Genomic DNA, 15,684 nt, shown 5'->3' with positions numbered 1-15,684 from the left:
ATCCAGTAGTGCATTCTCAATGACCTTTGCATACAAATAAAGGTAACTAGAGTAGAAAGAGAAGATTCTTCTAAAATATTGCCACCAAGACTATGTTAAAAAGCAGTATACTGTGAGGGTATATATTTTTTGTTGGCATATTACCACATCAAAATTTTACTTTATATACATTTCCATCTGGTCTCATCAATTCCTGCCATTTACCAGTTTCATTCTTCATCCAAATGACTTTAAGAAGAAGGAAAAAAAAAACCCCAACAAAAACAACAACAACAACAAAAAAAAAGATTGACACAGCCAACACAACCTCAAGTCACATATTCCAGAAATATAACATTAAGATAAATATAGAGTGATACACGTAGCTATCAAATAACATCTATGGGTAATGAAAGTATTGCCATGTTATAGTCTGAGAATTCACACAGAAAAAACACCAAATCACATTATTATAAAATACATTGAAAGGAGAGATCTGAAGACGAGTGGTTGTATATGGAAGAATTCAGAGAAAACTCTACAGGATGATTGCATGAAATACAGAAACTGTCTTAGAATGGAATATTCCAGTCACCTGTATGGTGTCAGACATCGCCAATATTAACAAGTTAATTTCATTCATTAATTCATTTCACTGGAGCTTCAGTCATGTCCTTGGTGAAGGAAAATATGCTGATTCCTGATATACAAACTACTATTATATAGTAGCTCTCTCTTGCAAACATTCCAAATGTCAACTACATTTTTTTTTTTTTACATTCAGCCCGTGGACTGTACTTTGTATCGAACACAATGTGCCATGACCATCAGACCACTTTTATACAATGAAGTAGCAAATCTGCATATTTTTCCTCAGTTTCATTAGAAATATTCATAATGCCTTCAATACGCTATTGTTATCAATATGCTATTGTTTATAATTCTTTTTTTTTTTTTTTAATCAATCAGGTTAATATTGGATAGTTTTCTCAAATTGAATATCATAATTTGCCCAAAATATGATTTATCTTCTGACGGGGTGCATGCATCACAGTGTACCAGCCCACATACGTAATGGGGCACGCATCATCTTTTTGTAGTGCACATTTGCAGATCTAAAGTGTTAGAAACTTGCAACATATTTAAGAATGCATCATCTGCAAATTACGGAGACAAAAATCGTCCTCAGAGAGTTCAGTTTGTGATTATAAGTGACTAGCAGTGAGAAAGGGAAACCTGACATGGTCTTTACTCATTCTCGGAGCGGACTGACACCCACCCTTGGCCTTTGTCTAGCCTAGCAAACTCTTTCACCATACAGAGGAGAGAACTACAAACTACATCAATGATTTGCTGGAAATGGTCTAAACTTCACAATCTATCTCTCCTCCTCTTACTACACTACAGCACAGCAGATAACGGTTGGAAGAGAAATGAAAATGATTTCAAAGTTTGAATATGATAATTCAAATCATTCTGAATTTTTTGTGTATCCAGGCACAGAAAAAAAAAAGATTAAATATGCTTGTGTTTTTGGCTCTTATGATGATAAAAAAGAGGAAACATAGCAGAAAGAATTTTGGGGTTCTTATTCCAGTTGCATGTGTAGTGAGATGCTGTGTCATTGCACGGAGCAAAGATTGGAAGAAAACGGTGTGTCATTTCAGACAATTGGAGATTGGCCAGAAAATGTCGGTCAACTGCTAGCTACATCATTGCACCTGTGAGTGCACACTCTTACTGCTTCAGTGTCATCCTTGTAAGAAAGAAAGAAAGAAAAAAATCTGACCAAGTCCAACCAAACAAATGTTTCACTTTCACCTATAGCTCATCAAAACATCATCATATATTCACCTCTCGAAAGATCTCAGATTACGATTCACTCCCCCTTCTGCGATAGTGTATAGGTTAACAAGAACTGGAGACATCCAATTCTATTTGATATTGGAGTATAGCCACTGTGAGGTTTACCTGTGATAAATATATATCTGTTGATATACTACGTCTGTGTACGTGTATATATCTAAATCTATAGGAAGACGATGCCTGGGTGTATCTGTAGATTTCATATCAATATATTCTATCTGCAAACTCTATAATAAGTCCATATATCTCATCACACATACTCTCACATAATACATATGATACTCTGCTATACAATGTTCTCAATGTTGCAAAACTATCTCGACCATTCACATCATACACAAATGTCAAATAAATAATAGTAGTACATATATTCAATATCAGGATGGACGTATGAAATCATTTAAATAAACTATGGCGCTTCACCATTTCAAGTAATATAATACTCTTGCACAAATTTTCACTTAAGAAATGGATGGACTTAACATATCTCAAAACATCATATGAATACAGACACTGACACACTGCCATTGTAGGTAACTTGTCATTGCTATTTCTTGTAATATTTACCAAACTAATGTATACTCTATAAACCTGTTTGGATATTAATGTATACCAATCTGCAGCACAGTGCATGACGGAGCACTATGCTGTATACTGCTGTAAGTAAATCAGTTCAGATATAAACAAAAAAATACACAGGTATTTTTTTTTTCCCATCTGAAATAAAATGATAAATGAAAGAGAGGAAACCTCAAAAGAGAATAACTTTCTAGATAATGTGTTACAAAGAAGGAGATTTCTTTGGTATTGCCATGTTTATGTACTTTCTCAGTAACAGCTCAATGTTCAAGATACTTCTCTTTCTACTGAGCTAGAAAAAAAAGAAGAAAATTCCAGAAAGGTACATACAAGAATTATAACATCACAAAAACAGCTGCCATAAACAATGAAACATAAGAGGTACAATTGCAAGAAGTATGTCAAAGATTGCAAATGAGGAAGAAGAAACAGATATATAAAGATAAAGTGAACACAAATGGAAGGCTAGCTAAATTCACTCTCGCTACATGCAGCTAGATAAACAGACTCTGCTGTTCTTTGATTCATTACAAAAAGTTAGAGCAGAAATTACACACTGTGCAGTGGGGGGAAGAGGTAAAGACTTGGGGATTTGATAAAATTGGCTAAAAGACTGGCGAGAGTCTAAGAGTAGCAAACCATCACATCCTAGTGGATAGCCCGTAGTCTGCTTCAAAACTTCTCATACAAGCAGTATACAATATGATACCTTTATCTTGTACACATTCATTCTTTTCGCATACTTCAAAGTCTGTTAACAAGAGAGTTCTTCCTCACTTCAATCTCTGTGGAATCCTATCTATTGCTCTACGTGATTGAATCAGCTAGCCACGCCCCTGGGTCTCAAAGGCGGTGCTTACGACTGTGAGATTCCATCTGTGTCATACCGATCACAGCCTGCATACAGCCCGGCCGCATGCAGTGGAAATGGGAGTATTTCTGTGAGTACTTGCAGTCTTCCGACAGACATTTCTCCGAGGAGCTGAACTGTCTGAAGCCAGCGGCTGACACTGCTTCCGTCTTGGCGTGCTGCTTGCGGTGGATGGCCACCTTTCCGCTGTCAGTGCAGATGAAGGGGCATCGCAAACAGTGGAAGTGGGTGCTCTTTGCCGTGTACTCGCAGTCGCTTCGATCGCAGCTGACAGATGCCTTGTACCGCTGGAAGTCATCTTGGATGATGCTGTCGACGCGGTCATGATGCTGAGCGTGCTTGTACATCATGGTCTTGCCAGCAAACTTGTAGTTGCAGCCAATGTGGAGACAGTGGTAGTGAGTTGTGTTCATGGCAAATTGACAATTAGCCTCTCCGCAGTGGACATTCCGCTCAAAGCGCTCAAAACGCTCCTGCATTGATGAATCAAGAGGGCCACGCTTGTAACGCTTATATCCAGATGGTGCCCCTGGGTCCTCCACTACTAGGGTCAAAGGTCGCTTGTGAGGTGTTGGAGGAGACTTGCGGGGAGGAGTTACCACCGAGGATGAACGGATCTTCCAGCGACCAAGCTGGAAGTTTGGCAGCACCTGGACTCCAGACTCTGAATTCTCCAGGTGGCGAGATGTACTGGGAGACGGCTCTTCCGCATCCAGGGGCGCTATGGGAACCATGAACTGATGCAGTCCCTTCGGGGAGGATCCATCCATGAGGAGGCCGTTGGGAGCGGTCATGATTGGCTGAGGCGGGATGGCCAGCATCGACTGCATAGTGCTAGAGATGGGAGACACAAACATGCTGTGGAGAGTACTGGAAGGGTTGATGGGGACTGTCTGTGCCATGGCAGAAGAACTTGATGTTACCAGCTGGTGAGGGCTTGACGAAGCCAGTGAGGCCATCTGCTGGTAGCTGGGAATGGGGGCTTGGGGTGAAGACAGGCCACCAGGGGGCGAAGAGAGGGCACTAGGGGGCGAGGAAAGGATACCCTGAGGTGAACTGCTGCTGTTGAGTGGTAGGATGGGGAGAACTAGCTGCTGGGGACCAGTCGGAGAATTGTTGTTTGGACGGTTGAAGAACTTGCCATAGATACGGCGCATGTGTTTCCTGCCATGGGATTCCATTTGTTGAATCTGCAGATTGAAAAAGAAAAAGGGTAATGTCAAAATGAGATCAGAAATGCAACTCGTGACACATATTACATAACATAAACTAAAGTTCTGACCCATGTCTTAGAAACTTATGTGATGGTTCCTTCAAAGATGCAATCTAAGTAACCTTGTCGCATCATGATCACTGTCAACAATCCTTGTCGTCATCAAATGGTTCATTCTATCTATCACCTCCATCCTCCTCCATCTCAACAGTCCTTTCTACCATCCTCATCACCACCCCTCCCCTCCCCTCCCCACAACACCACCACCACCTGCCATTCTGCTTATCACCCTTGTCATACTCATCACCCCCATCCTCCAATAAATTCATGGTATCTCTGCTCTTAACGTACCTGTAAGAAGGAGAATTGGCAACCCTGATGCATGCAGTGGTAGTGCTTGTGAAGCAGGTTGTACTTGCAGCCCGGGCGTCGGCAGTCCAGCTTGCGGCTAAACTGCCGGAAGCTGTCGAAGATGAGCTTCTCGTTGCTCTTGTGGTCATGCAGCATGTCGTGGCTTTCTGTGGCAAAGTTGCATTCGGGGCGAGTGCAGTGGTAGTGCATCTGGGCAACCAACGGGCACTCCGGCTTGGTGCACTTGCCAGAATCCAGCTTACAGTAGCCCTTGTCACCACTAGGATTAGTAGGAGTTTGAGGAAACCACTTCATCTGGAAAAAAAAAAAAGAGAGTAGTGCAAAATGTTGTCATTGGTTTTCCATAGATAGTAAAGGAGAATGAAACCAGAAATGAACACCTTTGTATGTGGATTATACAGTGGATGCAAAAATATTAGGACATATCAGTGAAATTTGAGGAAAACTGGACAATAAACGTTATGAATTTGTAACATTATGGTACTGCTTTCACTGGATAATAGGTCGGGAACAATTTGTGATGTCAAAGTTGGACAATGATTTAAAGATAACATGGAGAATTGCACAACTGCTGTTTTTATGAATATTACACATTCCTTCTACATGTCACTGATCTATGTGAGGTGTAATATTATCTCCCTTCTTCTGAAAGTGGTAAGCCAAGTGCTCTCTCTATTACACCAGAAAGAAGTGAAAATATGCTGAATGCTCTTCAAATTATCTTGAGATTATCACTGTCCATCTATGATACCTGGAAGAGCTGTAGTCTTCTCATCCAGCAATGGCGGTAGCAAAACTTTAAAAATTTGTAACTTTTGAAAGTATTGTCCAATTTTCCTCAAACTTCACTAAGGTATTCTAATATAATATGTTGCCATTCACTCAATCTACTAGCACATATTTACTTGGGTTTCATGATCCTGACTCTGTGAGATGTAATATTGATCATAATTGCTTTAATGTCTTATGAACACGCATGGGGTGAATGGCAGCAATTGGTTTGATATCTAAAACAAACATCCTGTACATCTCTTTGCCCATTTAGCAGAAATTTTGATGTCTTGAGCAGATATCCCCTTCAATTATTTTGGCAGTCACAAGGTAGTCCATGTATGCAGCATGGGCATTTTGTTAATAAAGGAAAATGTCAATGGACAAATTCAAGTCTAAATATGGATGAGAGCAAACATGGAACATACAGCTGTTCCTAAGAGGTCAAGGTATTACTACTACCACCATCACTATCACTACCACTACCAATAGTATCACATCACCACCATCACTATCACTAACAATAGCACCACCACCACCACAACTACCACTATCACAACTACTATCAATAGTCAACCACCACTACCACTATCATAACTTCTACCACTACCCATACAACTAAAAGATCAAAATTATTGATACTGATAAATGATTGGGTCCTGTTCACCTAGGGAGGCCTTTGAAGTGTTGACACCACTGCTCTTATAGGGTTAAGAGGGACAGGATGGGGGTAAAACATCTTGTCAGAGGAGAAATGATCCAGGCAGGATCAGAACTGAGACCTTCTGATGTAAATGCCTCAGTAGCCTGGTGTTTCAATATTAGATTTCTAGCTCCTTGGGTGCACAACTTTTTGTTTCTTACTCCAAGATCTCTTAAGGTGATAACTCGTCACTCACCGTCTGGTCCTTGAGGACCACTTTGGGTGGGGGCTGGCTGACAGGGGTGCCAAGGTACCCCGGTTTCTCCACCTCGCTGTGCCGAATAACCTCCAGGTCCGGGTTTTGCCGGTGCTTCTCGTAATGTGGCTTCATCAAGCTGCTCCCTGTGTGGACTACTTCACCACAGTAGCTGCCTGGCTTCAGGCTCTGGACACAGAACACGAGACAAGAGGATGAATACACCATTATTATCTGGTTTGGAGTTATACTATGACACAGAGGTAGCTACAGTGCATCACTTTTCCATAATATACCATATTGTTCAAAACGTCATCACCCCCTGTAATAGCAAAACAATTGTTATACTACTGGGAAGGCCAAATAGAAACTTGCACATACTAGTCGTTAGTAGTCTAAAAAGATTTGAAGAAAGAGCAATGAACTATTCAACTGTTCTTTCATATCAGGCTCCACCTAAGCAACTATACATCAGACAAATGCCAGTCCCACATAATATTATGTAATTTCTTGTCTGGTCTAACATGCTTCTTATCATTTTCCCTCATCACACATTCAATTGAAACAAAATGTCTTACGAGCATTCGACAATAATATAAAAGAAGTTATATCAAAGGCATATATGTAAAAACATATATGTTGGATTCTTGCAGAGAGTTGGTTGGCATATTTCATGATGCCAGACTGGAGCTGGAGGCAGAACAGGGCTTGCCAGGAAGGGGTGTAGAATGCCCCCCTGGGGCGGGTCTACTCACCCACATGCAGTGGTAGTGAGCCAGAGGACTGAATGGACAACCCTTGAAGATATCCTCACAGCTTTGGCCATGCTGGTAGTACTGGAAGCCCAGCTCACAAGCCTCCTCCGACATGAGATGGTACCTGGAGGGGTCACGGACAGGTCAAGAGGTCAACGAGAGGTCAAAAATATTGTTGAGGAGTGTACACATACCACATACAAATGTAGATTGACTTCAGAGAATGCATTTTTTTTTTCATGTGAATTTTATCATGTATTGAAACATATATCCACCACTAGCAAACAGTATAGCTATACAGACTAAAGAGGTGTGGCTACCTTGCCTACTTGACCCGTTCAATAAATCAAACCAAATGCTTCCGAGTCAGTATGACTGCTTAGAGTGAAGTGGTCTGGGAAGACGATTCAGTATCAAGCTAGGATGACTGAATCTGACAGCAAGATATATTTCACAGCTAAGTAATAAGATGAGAAGACCAGAAAAAAGCCAACTTCTTCTTGGCTTCAATACCAGGAGAAACGAGAGGTCAGATCACATTCCAAGACTAATTTGAGTGACCTCAGCAGACACTCCTCACGGCATCTAGCAGACTGGGTGCCATGTCTTAACCTGTTGAGGACTGGCTGATTTTGCTTCAACACGCATTTCCCATAGACCCTTGCCCGAGTATACTTGGGACTCGTCCTCAATGGGTTAATATATATATTGGGATTGACAACGAAGACCTCACAAGTTTATGATAGTTGCGAACAAAGACCACCTTTGACAATGACCTCACTGATTTCTATAGGCATTTGCCTCATTGGGCAAGTGGATTGTTATTACAAGCCCAGATGAATAGTTTACTAGCCCAACAACTGGAAGAACCTCTTGCTGAGGTGGATATATACCGTATGTCAAGTCTGGATGTGATTATAGGCAAATGCATCGGAGGTCACATACTACATGCTGTCAAACATGGAGTCGCAAAAGTCTGAATTGTATGTATCCAATGAGGCAATTAACATTGCTCAGTATAATTTGTTTAAAATTGTTCATAGTATTGTTTCTCTACTAAGGACCACTATAAATTCCACAAATCTATACATGGAGCTGTCGATTTATGTACTACATGATGTGAAATTTTGAAAATCATCTGGAATGCCCCTTTAAATTTCAAGTTAATTTTGAAATCCTTTTGAAAGTCCTACATGCCAAATTCAAAGCATGCCCATTGCTCAAATTGTTCATATATGTCAAAGAAAATGTTGACTAGGTTTAACTTGCTACAACTTTCAATCAGTTTGTAGGTAGTCAAGAAAGTCCCACATGAAAAAACAAATATAATGGCAAGAATTTACAAAGCATACCTAGTGTGTTTGTTGACCCCCTCCTTAGATCTGAAGAACTCTCCACACCCCTCCACGATGCAGTGGTAGTGACCTTTGTAGAGGAGCTCACAGCTGGAGTGACAATGGTCATTGGCAGTGAATCTGTCATGAAGAAGAAGGAAAAAAAAAACAACAAAATCATCATCAGACCCTGATCATACTGATGTATTTCAAAACTCCAACAGAGCTAACACATACATCAGACTGTTCGTAAAATGGTTGATTGATTGACACAGACACATGGAGACGTGCTGGGCATCGTCTCACTAAGACTTAAAGCAGGGCTTGACAGATACGGTGGCCCGAGGACACCAAAAATGCACGTCGACCGCCAAAAATTCGGAAATGAAGATTTTGGTGGCCCGATCGGGCCACCAAAAAAGTCAGATGTTTGCCTTTACTTTTGGAAATAAACAGAGGTAACAATCGGCTCCGTAAGATGCTAAAATAAAGATGATTGCTTTTAATTTTGGAAATGAATTTAGACATGGGTACCTGTATCACGTCAGTAATGCTTAATATTTGTTTTTCTATATTTAGTAGGACTGATTTAGTTTTTCTTATGTTTTTCTTGATTTTTTTTTTTCGGGCCACCAGATTTTACTTTCGGGCCACCAAAAAATAAAAATCAATGATTTTGGTGGCACGATCGGGCCACCAAAAATAAAAGTTAGTGGGGAGCCCTGCTTAAAGCAATAGTATTCATATTATAATGACTAATTGCCATGGCAACAGCTAATAAGCTGCCTCCTGCCAATCACAGTCATACTTCAATTGCCAATTTTTTACGAGTCAACAATTGTCAATGAACATACATGCATGAATAGAGAACAAAAACTATTTCTTTGGTTGGGTTAGTGCAATTACAGGATTCATTCTAAACAAAACAAAACAAAAAATTCATACTGCTATCTCTTTACAGCCATTGCTACTAGTGATTATTCTGTGAAGTATTGTAGGGTAGAAACATGGCAATGTCTCCATGGCTCAGATGAGAGGAGATCATGACCTCTCACCTCTTGAAATATTTCTGCCACGCCTCTTCCTGTCTGCCATCCTCCCGGGGTTCCTCCTTGACGATGACCCTGGTGGGAGGTGAGTCCTCCGGTTCTTCCCTCATCATCTGACCTGGTGGTGAGATGAGGGAAGCGATGGGGAGGTTCAGGGAGTCGTTCAGGTCTTCTCCTTCCGCATCCTTGTCCATCTCGGCGATCTTGGCAAATCCAGAGGGAAGTTCCCCGTCCCGGGACTGGTTCTCACGCATGCTGAGGTCTGTCGGTTTGTCATCCTCTTCTGAGTTCTCCTCCGCTCCAGCTCGGTGCTTGGATAGCACCTGGAGGTCCATTGGTCTGTCGTCTCCTTCATCCTCTGATTGGTGGTATTCTGAGGTGACGGCTGAGGTATTAGTTATGACTGACGTTGCAGCTGATAGGCTGGGCTCCCTCTCTTCGTCAACGGACTCCTCGCCCATCGACTCAAACCCACTGCGCTTGGAGGAGTCTGGTGAGATGGGGCGGGGTGCGGATGAAGGCGCCGAGGTGATGACCGAAGGTTGGACGGCCTGAATGTCCAGCCTGGGAGTAGAGTGAGATGAAAGGGGCATCACTTGACTGGCCAAGGGAGAGGTCTGGCTAACTCCGAGACCAGCAGACTGACCGGCCAACGCTGCCCGCTCTGCAATGGAGGCGGCACCAGGATCTGACTTGAAGATGATGGCGGGACAAGGGGGCATCATCAAGGGTTTGTCCCCCATAGGAAGCTGGGGGTGGTGGGAGTGGAGACTGCGGTAGGTGGGGTTGACTCGCGGCAACGGCAGCTTCAGCTTCGGACGGATAGACCGCATAAAGTGACGACCCGTCTCATATTCCATCATGCGCTGGCGACGCTCGTGCTTGCGCTTGTGGGAGTGCATCTGGTTTGCAGCGGTAAAGACGAAGGTGCAGCCATTGCGTATGCAGTGAAAGTGGTTCATTGTGTTGGAGTACCTGCATCCTTCGTATTTGCATGACTGCAACAAAGAGGACAAGAAAATAAAGATTGGCCATTTCTACGAGTGAATCACTACTATGCATGTACAAGACTAACTGTCAGCATCAGGTGGCGAAAGCGTCCTAACAATTTTTCAGAACGAACAAAATCACTTTCCTTACTGGCATACCACTTTAAAACTTCCTGGAAACAAGAATGTGCATTACCTGCATTTCTTGTTATGATCCATATTCTACATTTTGTCCTTTATTTAACATCTTCCAACTTGTCATTTACCTCATGTTTGGAGAACTTTCGGAATCCATCTTTGCGGTATATGTCGTCCTTCATGTGGAAAGTCTTGTGTTTCTCTATGTCACACTTGTTCTTGAAGACGAACTCACAACCAGGCCGGCGGCAATGAAAGTGAGTTGTCTTCTGGCCGTAAAAGCTGCAGCGAGGCGTCCCACAATCCTCGGTGGCGCGGAATCGCTGGAAGCCGTCGTTAAGCAGAGTGAAATTCTTCTTGTGGAAGTTTTCATGGGTGAGCACGTCAGACGTGCTTGTGTATACTTTGTGGCAGCCAGGCTGTACGGGTGAACAGACATTGGTGGAAAACACAATTTAACAATCAATTTCCATTTCCCACAATTTTAAAACAGGAGGTTTAAAAAAACAATTACGATTGGAAAATAATATCATCACAATACAAGGGTACATTTTCAGAATTCAACTCGTTAATTCATTGAGCATTATTCACATGTCCTACCCTGAAATATCATATATTATGTACGGTACAAAGTTCATCCCAGAAGCTCTAGATTTTTGCTGTACCTCACAAAAGCTAGGGCACTTGACAATTGACACAACTCAAATCAGATGAAACTGATAAATAGCTGCTCCATGGACAATATGTCATCCCCCCCCCAAAAAAAAGAACCAGAAGTGTGTCCAAGGTTCAAAAGTGACATGACAAGAATAAGTGCCCCCTTGAATGTCACGTTTGATAAGTAACCTACTCACTGCACAGTTATAAATGACAACCAAAAATTATGGTTTCGCAGTGTAACTAGACAGATACCTTTGGCTTTTAAAACTAAAACTGGTGTCACTATCTCACCTGAAGGCAAGCAATTGCCATTCCCACGAATAAAATCTAAAAGCTTGACACGTAAATTTGGTAAAGGGACACAGAACTGAACATTCTACAACATACATAGCAGTTACCCTTTCATGATTGAGTAAAGAATCTATACATATGTCCATTAATAATAAAACTCTTCTCATGTTATGGAGTAGCTGCACACACATATCTTTTCAAAGGCACTCATTTACAGTAATTAATGTGAGACGTGCACAATCTGAGACATCAAAATTTCCCATTTCTCATGAAAGTTTCAGGATCTACCATGTGAAACTGAGAAGGGTAAGGATATCGAGCTACATACAGTGTAGGATGTTTCCTAAATAGCCGTGTCTACTCTAACATGTTATGAATATAATGCACTGATAAGAATCGCTTCTAGAGACAATTTTAGTAAACACAGGAATATCCTGACATGCATAAATCACGCTGAAAGGGTACTTTGGAATATGTCTACATCATTCCCTCATCAACAATTATTTCTGTACACGTAGTACTTTATTCACCATGCACAATGTACAGTATGTCCTACAATACTACATGTATGCACCACAACAACGGGTATACAAACTGTGATCACTGGAAGCTGTCCAATGTATTCCATTAGATGCCATCAAAAACATATACAAACCATACTTGAAGCAATATGTCTAAATTGTACAATGATTGGCACAAAACTAGAAACAAAAGAACTAGTTGGTTTTTAAACAAAATAAAACATAAGACAACAATTTCATGCAAACAAGACAAAGAGTATATAAATTTTGCATATAACAATCAAAATCAAATGGAAATCCAGTGAATTTCATGATAGAATTTCAAGTGGAAAGATGGATACAACTGAATAATCTTTGTTTAATCTTTGTTTAGTATGCCTTCTTTCATCCCTAAAACCAAAAGAGCAAATCAGGTTAAGGGTTAAATGCCATGGAAAAGGGTTTTGGTTAAAAATATAAGGTTGGAAAGATATTAGTCTCCATTAAATCAATCAATGGATTTTAGCAGTTGTTAATAGAAAGGATTGTTAAAACTGCAATCTGATTTCAGGGTACAGAAAAGAACCATTGTTTACCCACAAAGATTATACCTCATATTGCAAATAAAAAACAACACAAGCGAATGAATGACCAGTCATGCAAAGAAAAAAAAATTAAAAAAAGGGGGGGGGGGGGAGAAAAAAGACAATAAAGTTCAGCACTGCACTTCTTTGTCAAGTGTCCCAGATATCACTGTATGTAACAGAGAATGGAGTAATGAAAAAAAAAAAGGACAAAAGGAATCAAAGCAAAAAAACAACAACACATAAGAGACGACAAAATAATAATAAAAACTCAGGTTTTTACAGGGGAGATCCAAAACTGAGACTAAAACAAATTTTGCATCCGGCATGCTGCGACAAACTGCTGCATATCAAATGCAAACAAAACCAATCAATCAGGGTTTGGACATCATCTTAAAACCAGGCAAACAGTAACACAACCAGTGAGCCATGACACCGAGTCAAACAGAGGCAAAGAAAAATCCCCCAAAATAACAATCAAAAACCAAAAAATGGGGAAAGTAAACAAGGCATTGGGATGGACACTCACTGCACGGGATTTGCACCGAATCTAAACTGCAACATGAGCTGTTTACCTGCATGCAGTGATAATGTGTGTTCTTCATATTGAGGGTACATCCTGGGTAGTACGGCCGACAATCATCCGAGGGACTGAAGCGCATGAATCCATGTTGCAAGGAGTTGTCCCGCCGCTTATGCCAGTTGTAGTGGCGGATAACATCTTCCTTGCGAGTGAATCTCTGTTGATTGTGGGTAAAACAGTCTCCAATATCTTGTCCTCAAATGTCATGAGGCTTCTTCAGCCTTTCCGTCTCGGACCAAACTATCCTAAATAGTTTACCTTAAGTTAGCTTATTTTTTTCCCTTACTTTTCCTACACAATTTACTTACTCACTTTGAACTGCAGTGTGTACATATATGTTGCAACACCAGTTTAGTTATAGAGTAAAAGAGAGTATAAAGCAATAACCTTTGAAACAAAGAGGGGGTATCATTGTTCCAAGCTCTTTTCTGAAATCCCATTAGACCAACATGAAGGTTTTTTTCAAAATGTACAGGTATGATTCTGTGTGAACATGTTCCAAGGCCTCACTAGACTATTTCACCAAACAGATGAATTCAAGTACAAATAACTCAAATTCATAAGACAATCATTTCACAGATGGCTCCATTTCATTGTAGGAATAGTTCACAAAATATTTACACATTAGTGATATTTTCTTAATTTGACCATATTACTTACTTTATAGAGATTTTCAAAAGAATGTGTAAAGTCCCATGTGTTCACTTTCATGTTGAGCCCCAAAACAGCTCTTCTTACTTACACTGTTTTTATACTTAATCATGTTCCATTGTACTGCAAATTTGGCAATGTTGCACAGAATCACACACAACTTTGAAAACACCTCTCCATGCAGGTTGGTTTCAAGCAACAAAGCTACATATATTTGGTTAGAATTAATGTTTTAATTCAACAGAGAAAGAGATTTGTTACTGACATATGGCTGTCCAAGACAACACCATTGATTTTGTTAAGGATAGCAAGAGAGAAACGATGTATTATCATTCATCTAATTTAGTATGTCAGCATACATGTATATGGAAGGAAATTGACTACTGTACATTACAAATACTTAAAGGTAAGCAAGTTCATACAGTTTAAGTTGATAAATCAGTGAACACTGTGAATTATAAAATTCAGTGACAACTGAAGCATGAAACTCTCGAAACTTCAGCAAAATTGTTGTCAATCATTTCATGGTCTTTTGGGGACACATAAGATGAACAGTTTGGTGTGATTTCTTGCTATTTGAAGGTCTGACTTTCTCCATCAAATTACATTTTTTTAGAGAGGTACTTCATGAGACACTTCAAGAGTTTTTTTTTGTCACTTTGTAATGGCATGATATCTTATTACAGCACTGGGCCAGCCTTTAACTAGATTCAGGTCTTTTTACTGCTTGGCTCTAGCGAATGATGTTAAATTTGGGGCATAGGGGGCACATTGAAAATACTACATGATGCACAATGTTTAGTGCAGTGGCATATGAATGAAGGAATGAATGAAGGAATAAATGAGTGAATAAATGAATGAATGAAGTAATGAATTAGTCAGTATGCTCATGAATGACTAAATTGGTGAGAAATAACTAGGACACTAGGCTTGCTTCTGTTGCAGATTAAACCCTGAGAAATTCAAAGTACTGGTAGTTTGGGGAATAGAAGCACATGGGCACATGGCAGGAGATAGGAAATTGCACAACTTAACATTAAGCCTCCCAAGTTGTGCATGATAGAGATAGGTAGTATACTTTGCCAGCCAAAGATCACTAATTGATTGGACACCTGCTGCTGGTAATTTTGGGGATCATATGCAAAAAGAAAAAAACAAAAACAAAAACTGGGCTACATAAATGGGTTAGTGATCTCAGTATGAGAGGGACCGCATCTTTTGGAGTTTTCTCTTTCTTGGTACTCACAGCATATTTGCAGTCTTCGTCCAGACAGTGGTAATGCTCCTTGAACTGGTAAGAACAGCGACCACAATCTTGGGATGCTCCAAACCTTGGTAGAATAAAAGGAAAGAAAATGCTACCAATCATTCTCCACAGAGTGACTTGACACATTTTCAGTAGCATAAGCATTCCCATATCTTACAGTCTCAAACAGTTAATAAAATTGACATTGGCATATAGGCAAAATGTGACTCAAATCATGTGAAGTGTAACCTTATGTATGTTCCCTACGTGTGTGTGTGTGTGTGGGGGGGGGATGATGGGCAAGTTAGTATGATATTGCATATATTAACACACAAGTTTGCTTAGAACGATTAA

General features: G+C 40.5%; 1 protein-coding gene across 2 annotated transcripts in view; it reads right to left on the bottom strand.

The window, feature by feature from the left end:
* Positions 1-285: 285 nt before the first annotated feature.
* Positions 286-15,684, bottom strand: part of LOC140239260 (uncharacterized) — a 29,443-nt gene continuing 14,044 nt past the window's right edge. Inside the window, exons 5-13 of one of the 2 annotated variants that reach the window (XM_072319136.1) lie at positions 15,331-15,415; positions 13,426-13,590; positions 10,944-11,234; positions 9,695-10,686; positions 8,658-8,780; positions 7,306-7,429; positions 6,551-6,739; positions 4,860-5,174; positions 286-4,485 (exon numbers count right to left, since the gene is read on the bottom strand). In XM_072319136.1, coding sequence (XP_072175237.1) covers positions 3,268-4,485; positions 4,860-5,174; positions 6,551-6,739; positions 7,306-7,429; positions 8,658-8,780; positions 9,695-10,686; positions 10,944-11,234; positions 13,426-13,590; positions 15,331-15,415 — 3,502 coding nt within the window. In that variant the 3' untranslated portion in view covers positions 286-3,267. The remainder of the gene's footprint in view (positions 4,486-4,859; positions 5,175-6,550; positions 6,740-7,305; positions 7,430-8,657; positions 8,781-9,694; positions 10,687-10,943; positions 11,235-13,425; positions 13,591-15,330; positions 15,416-15,684) is intronic. The other variant, XM_072319137.1, reaches the window with a different exon arrangement.

This window comes from Diadema setosum, chromosome 15, assembly GCF_964275005.1.
Source record: "Diadema setosum chromosome 15, eeDiaSeto1, whole genome shotgun sequence".
Taxonomy (NCBI): Eukaryota; Metazoa; Echinodermata; class Echinoidea; order Diadematoida; family Diadematidae; genus Diadema; species Diadema setosum.
The sequence above is the reverse complement of the archived record's forward strand: the minus strand, read 5'-3'. Positions and strand labels throughout refer to the sequence as shown.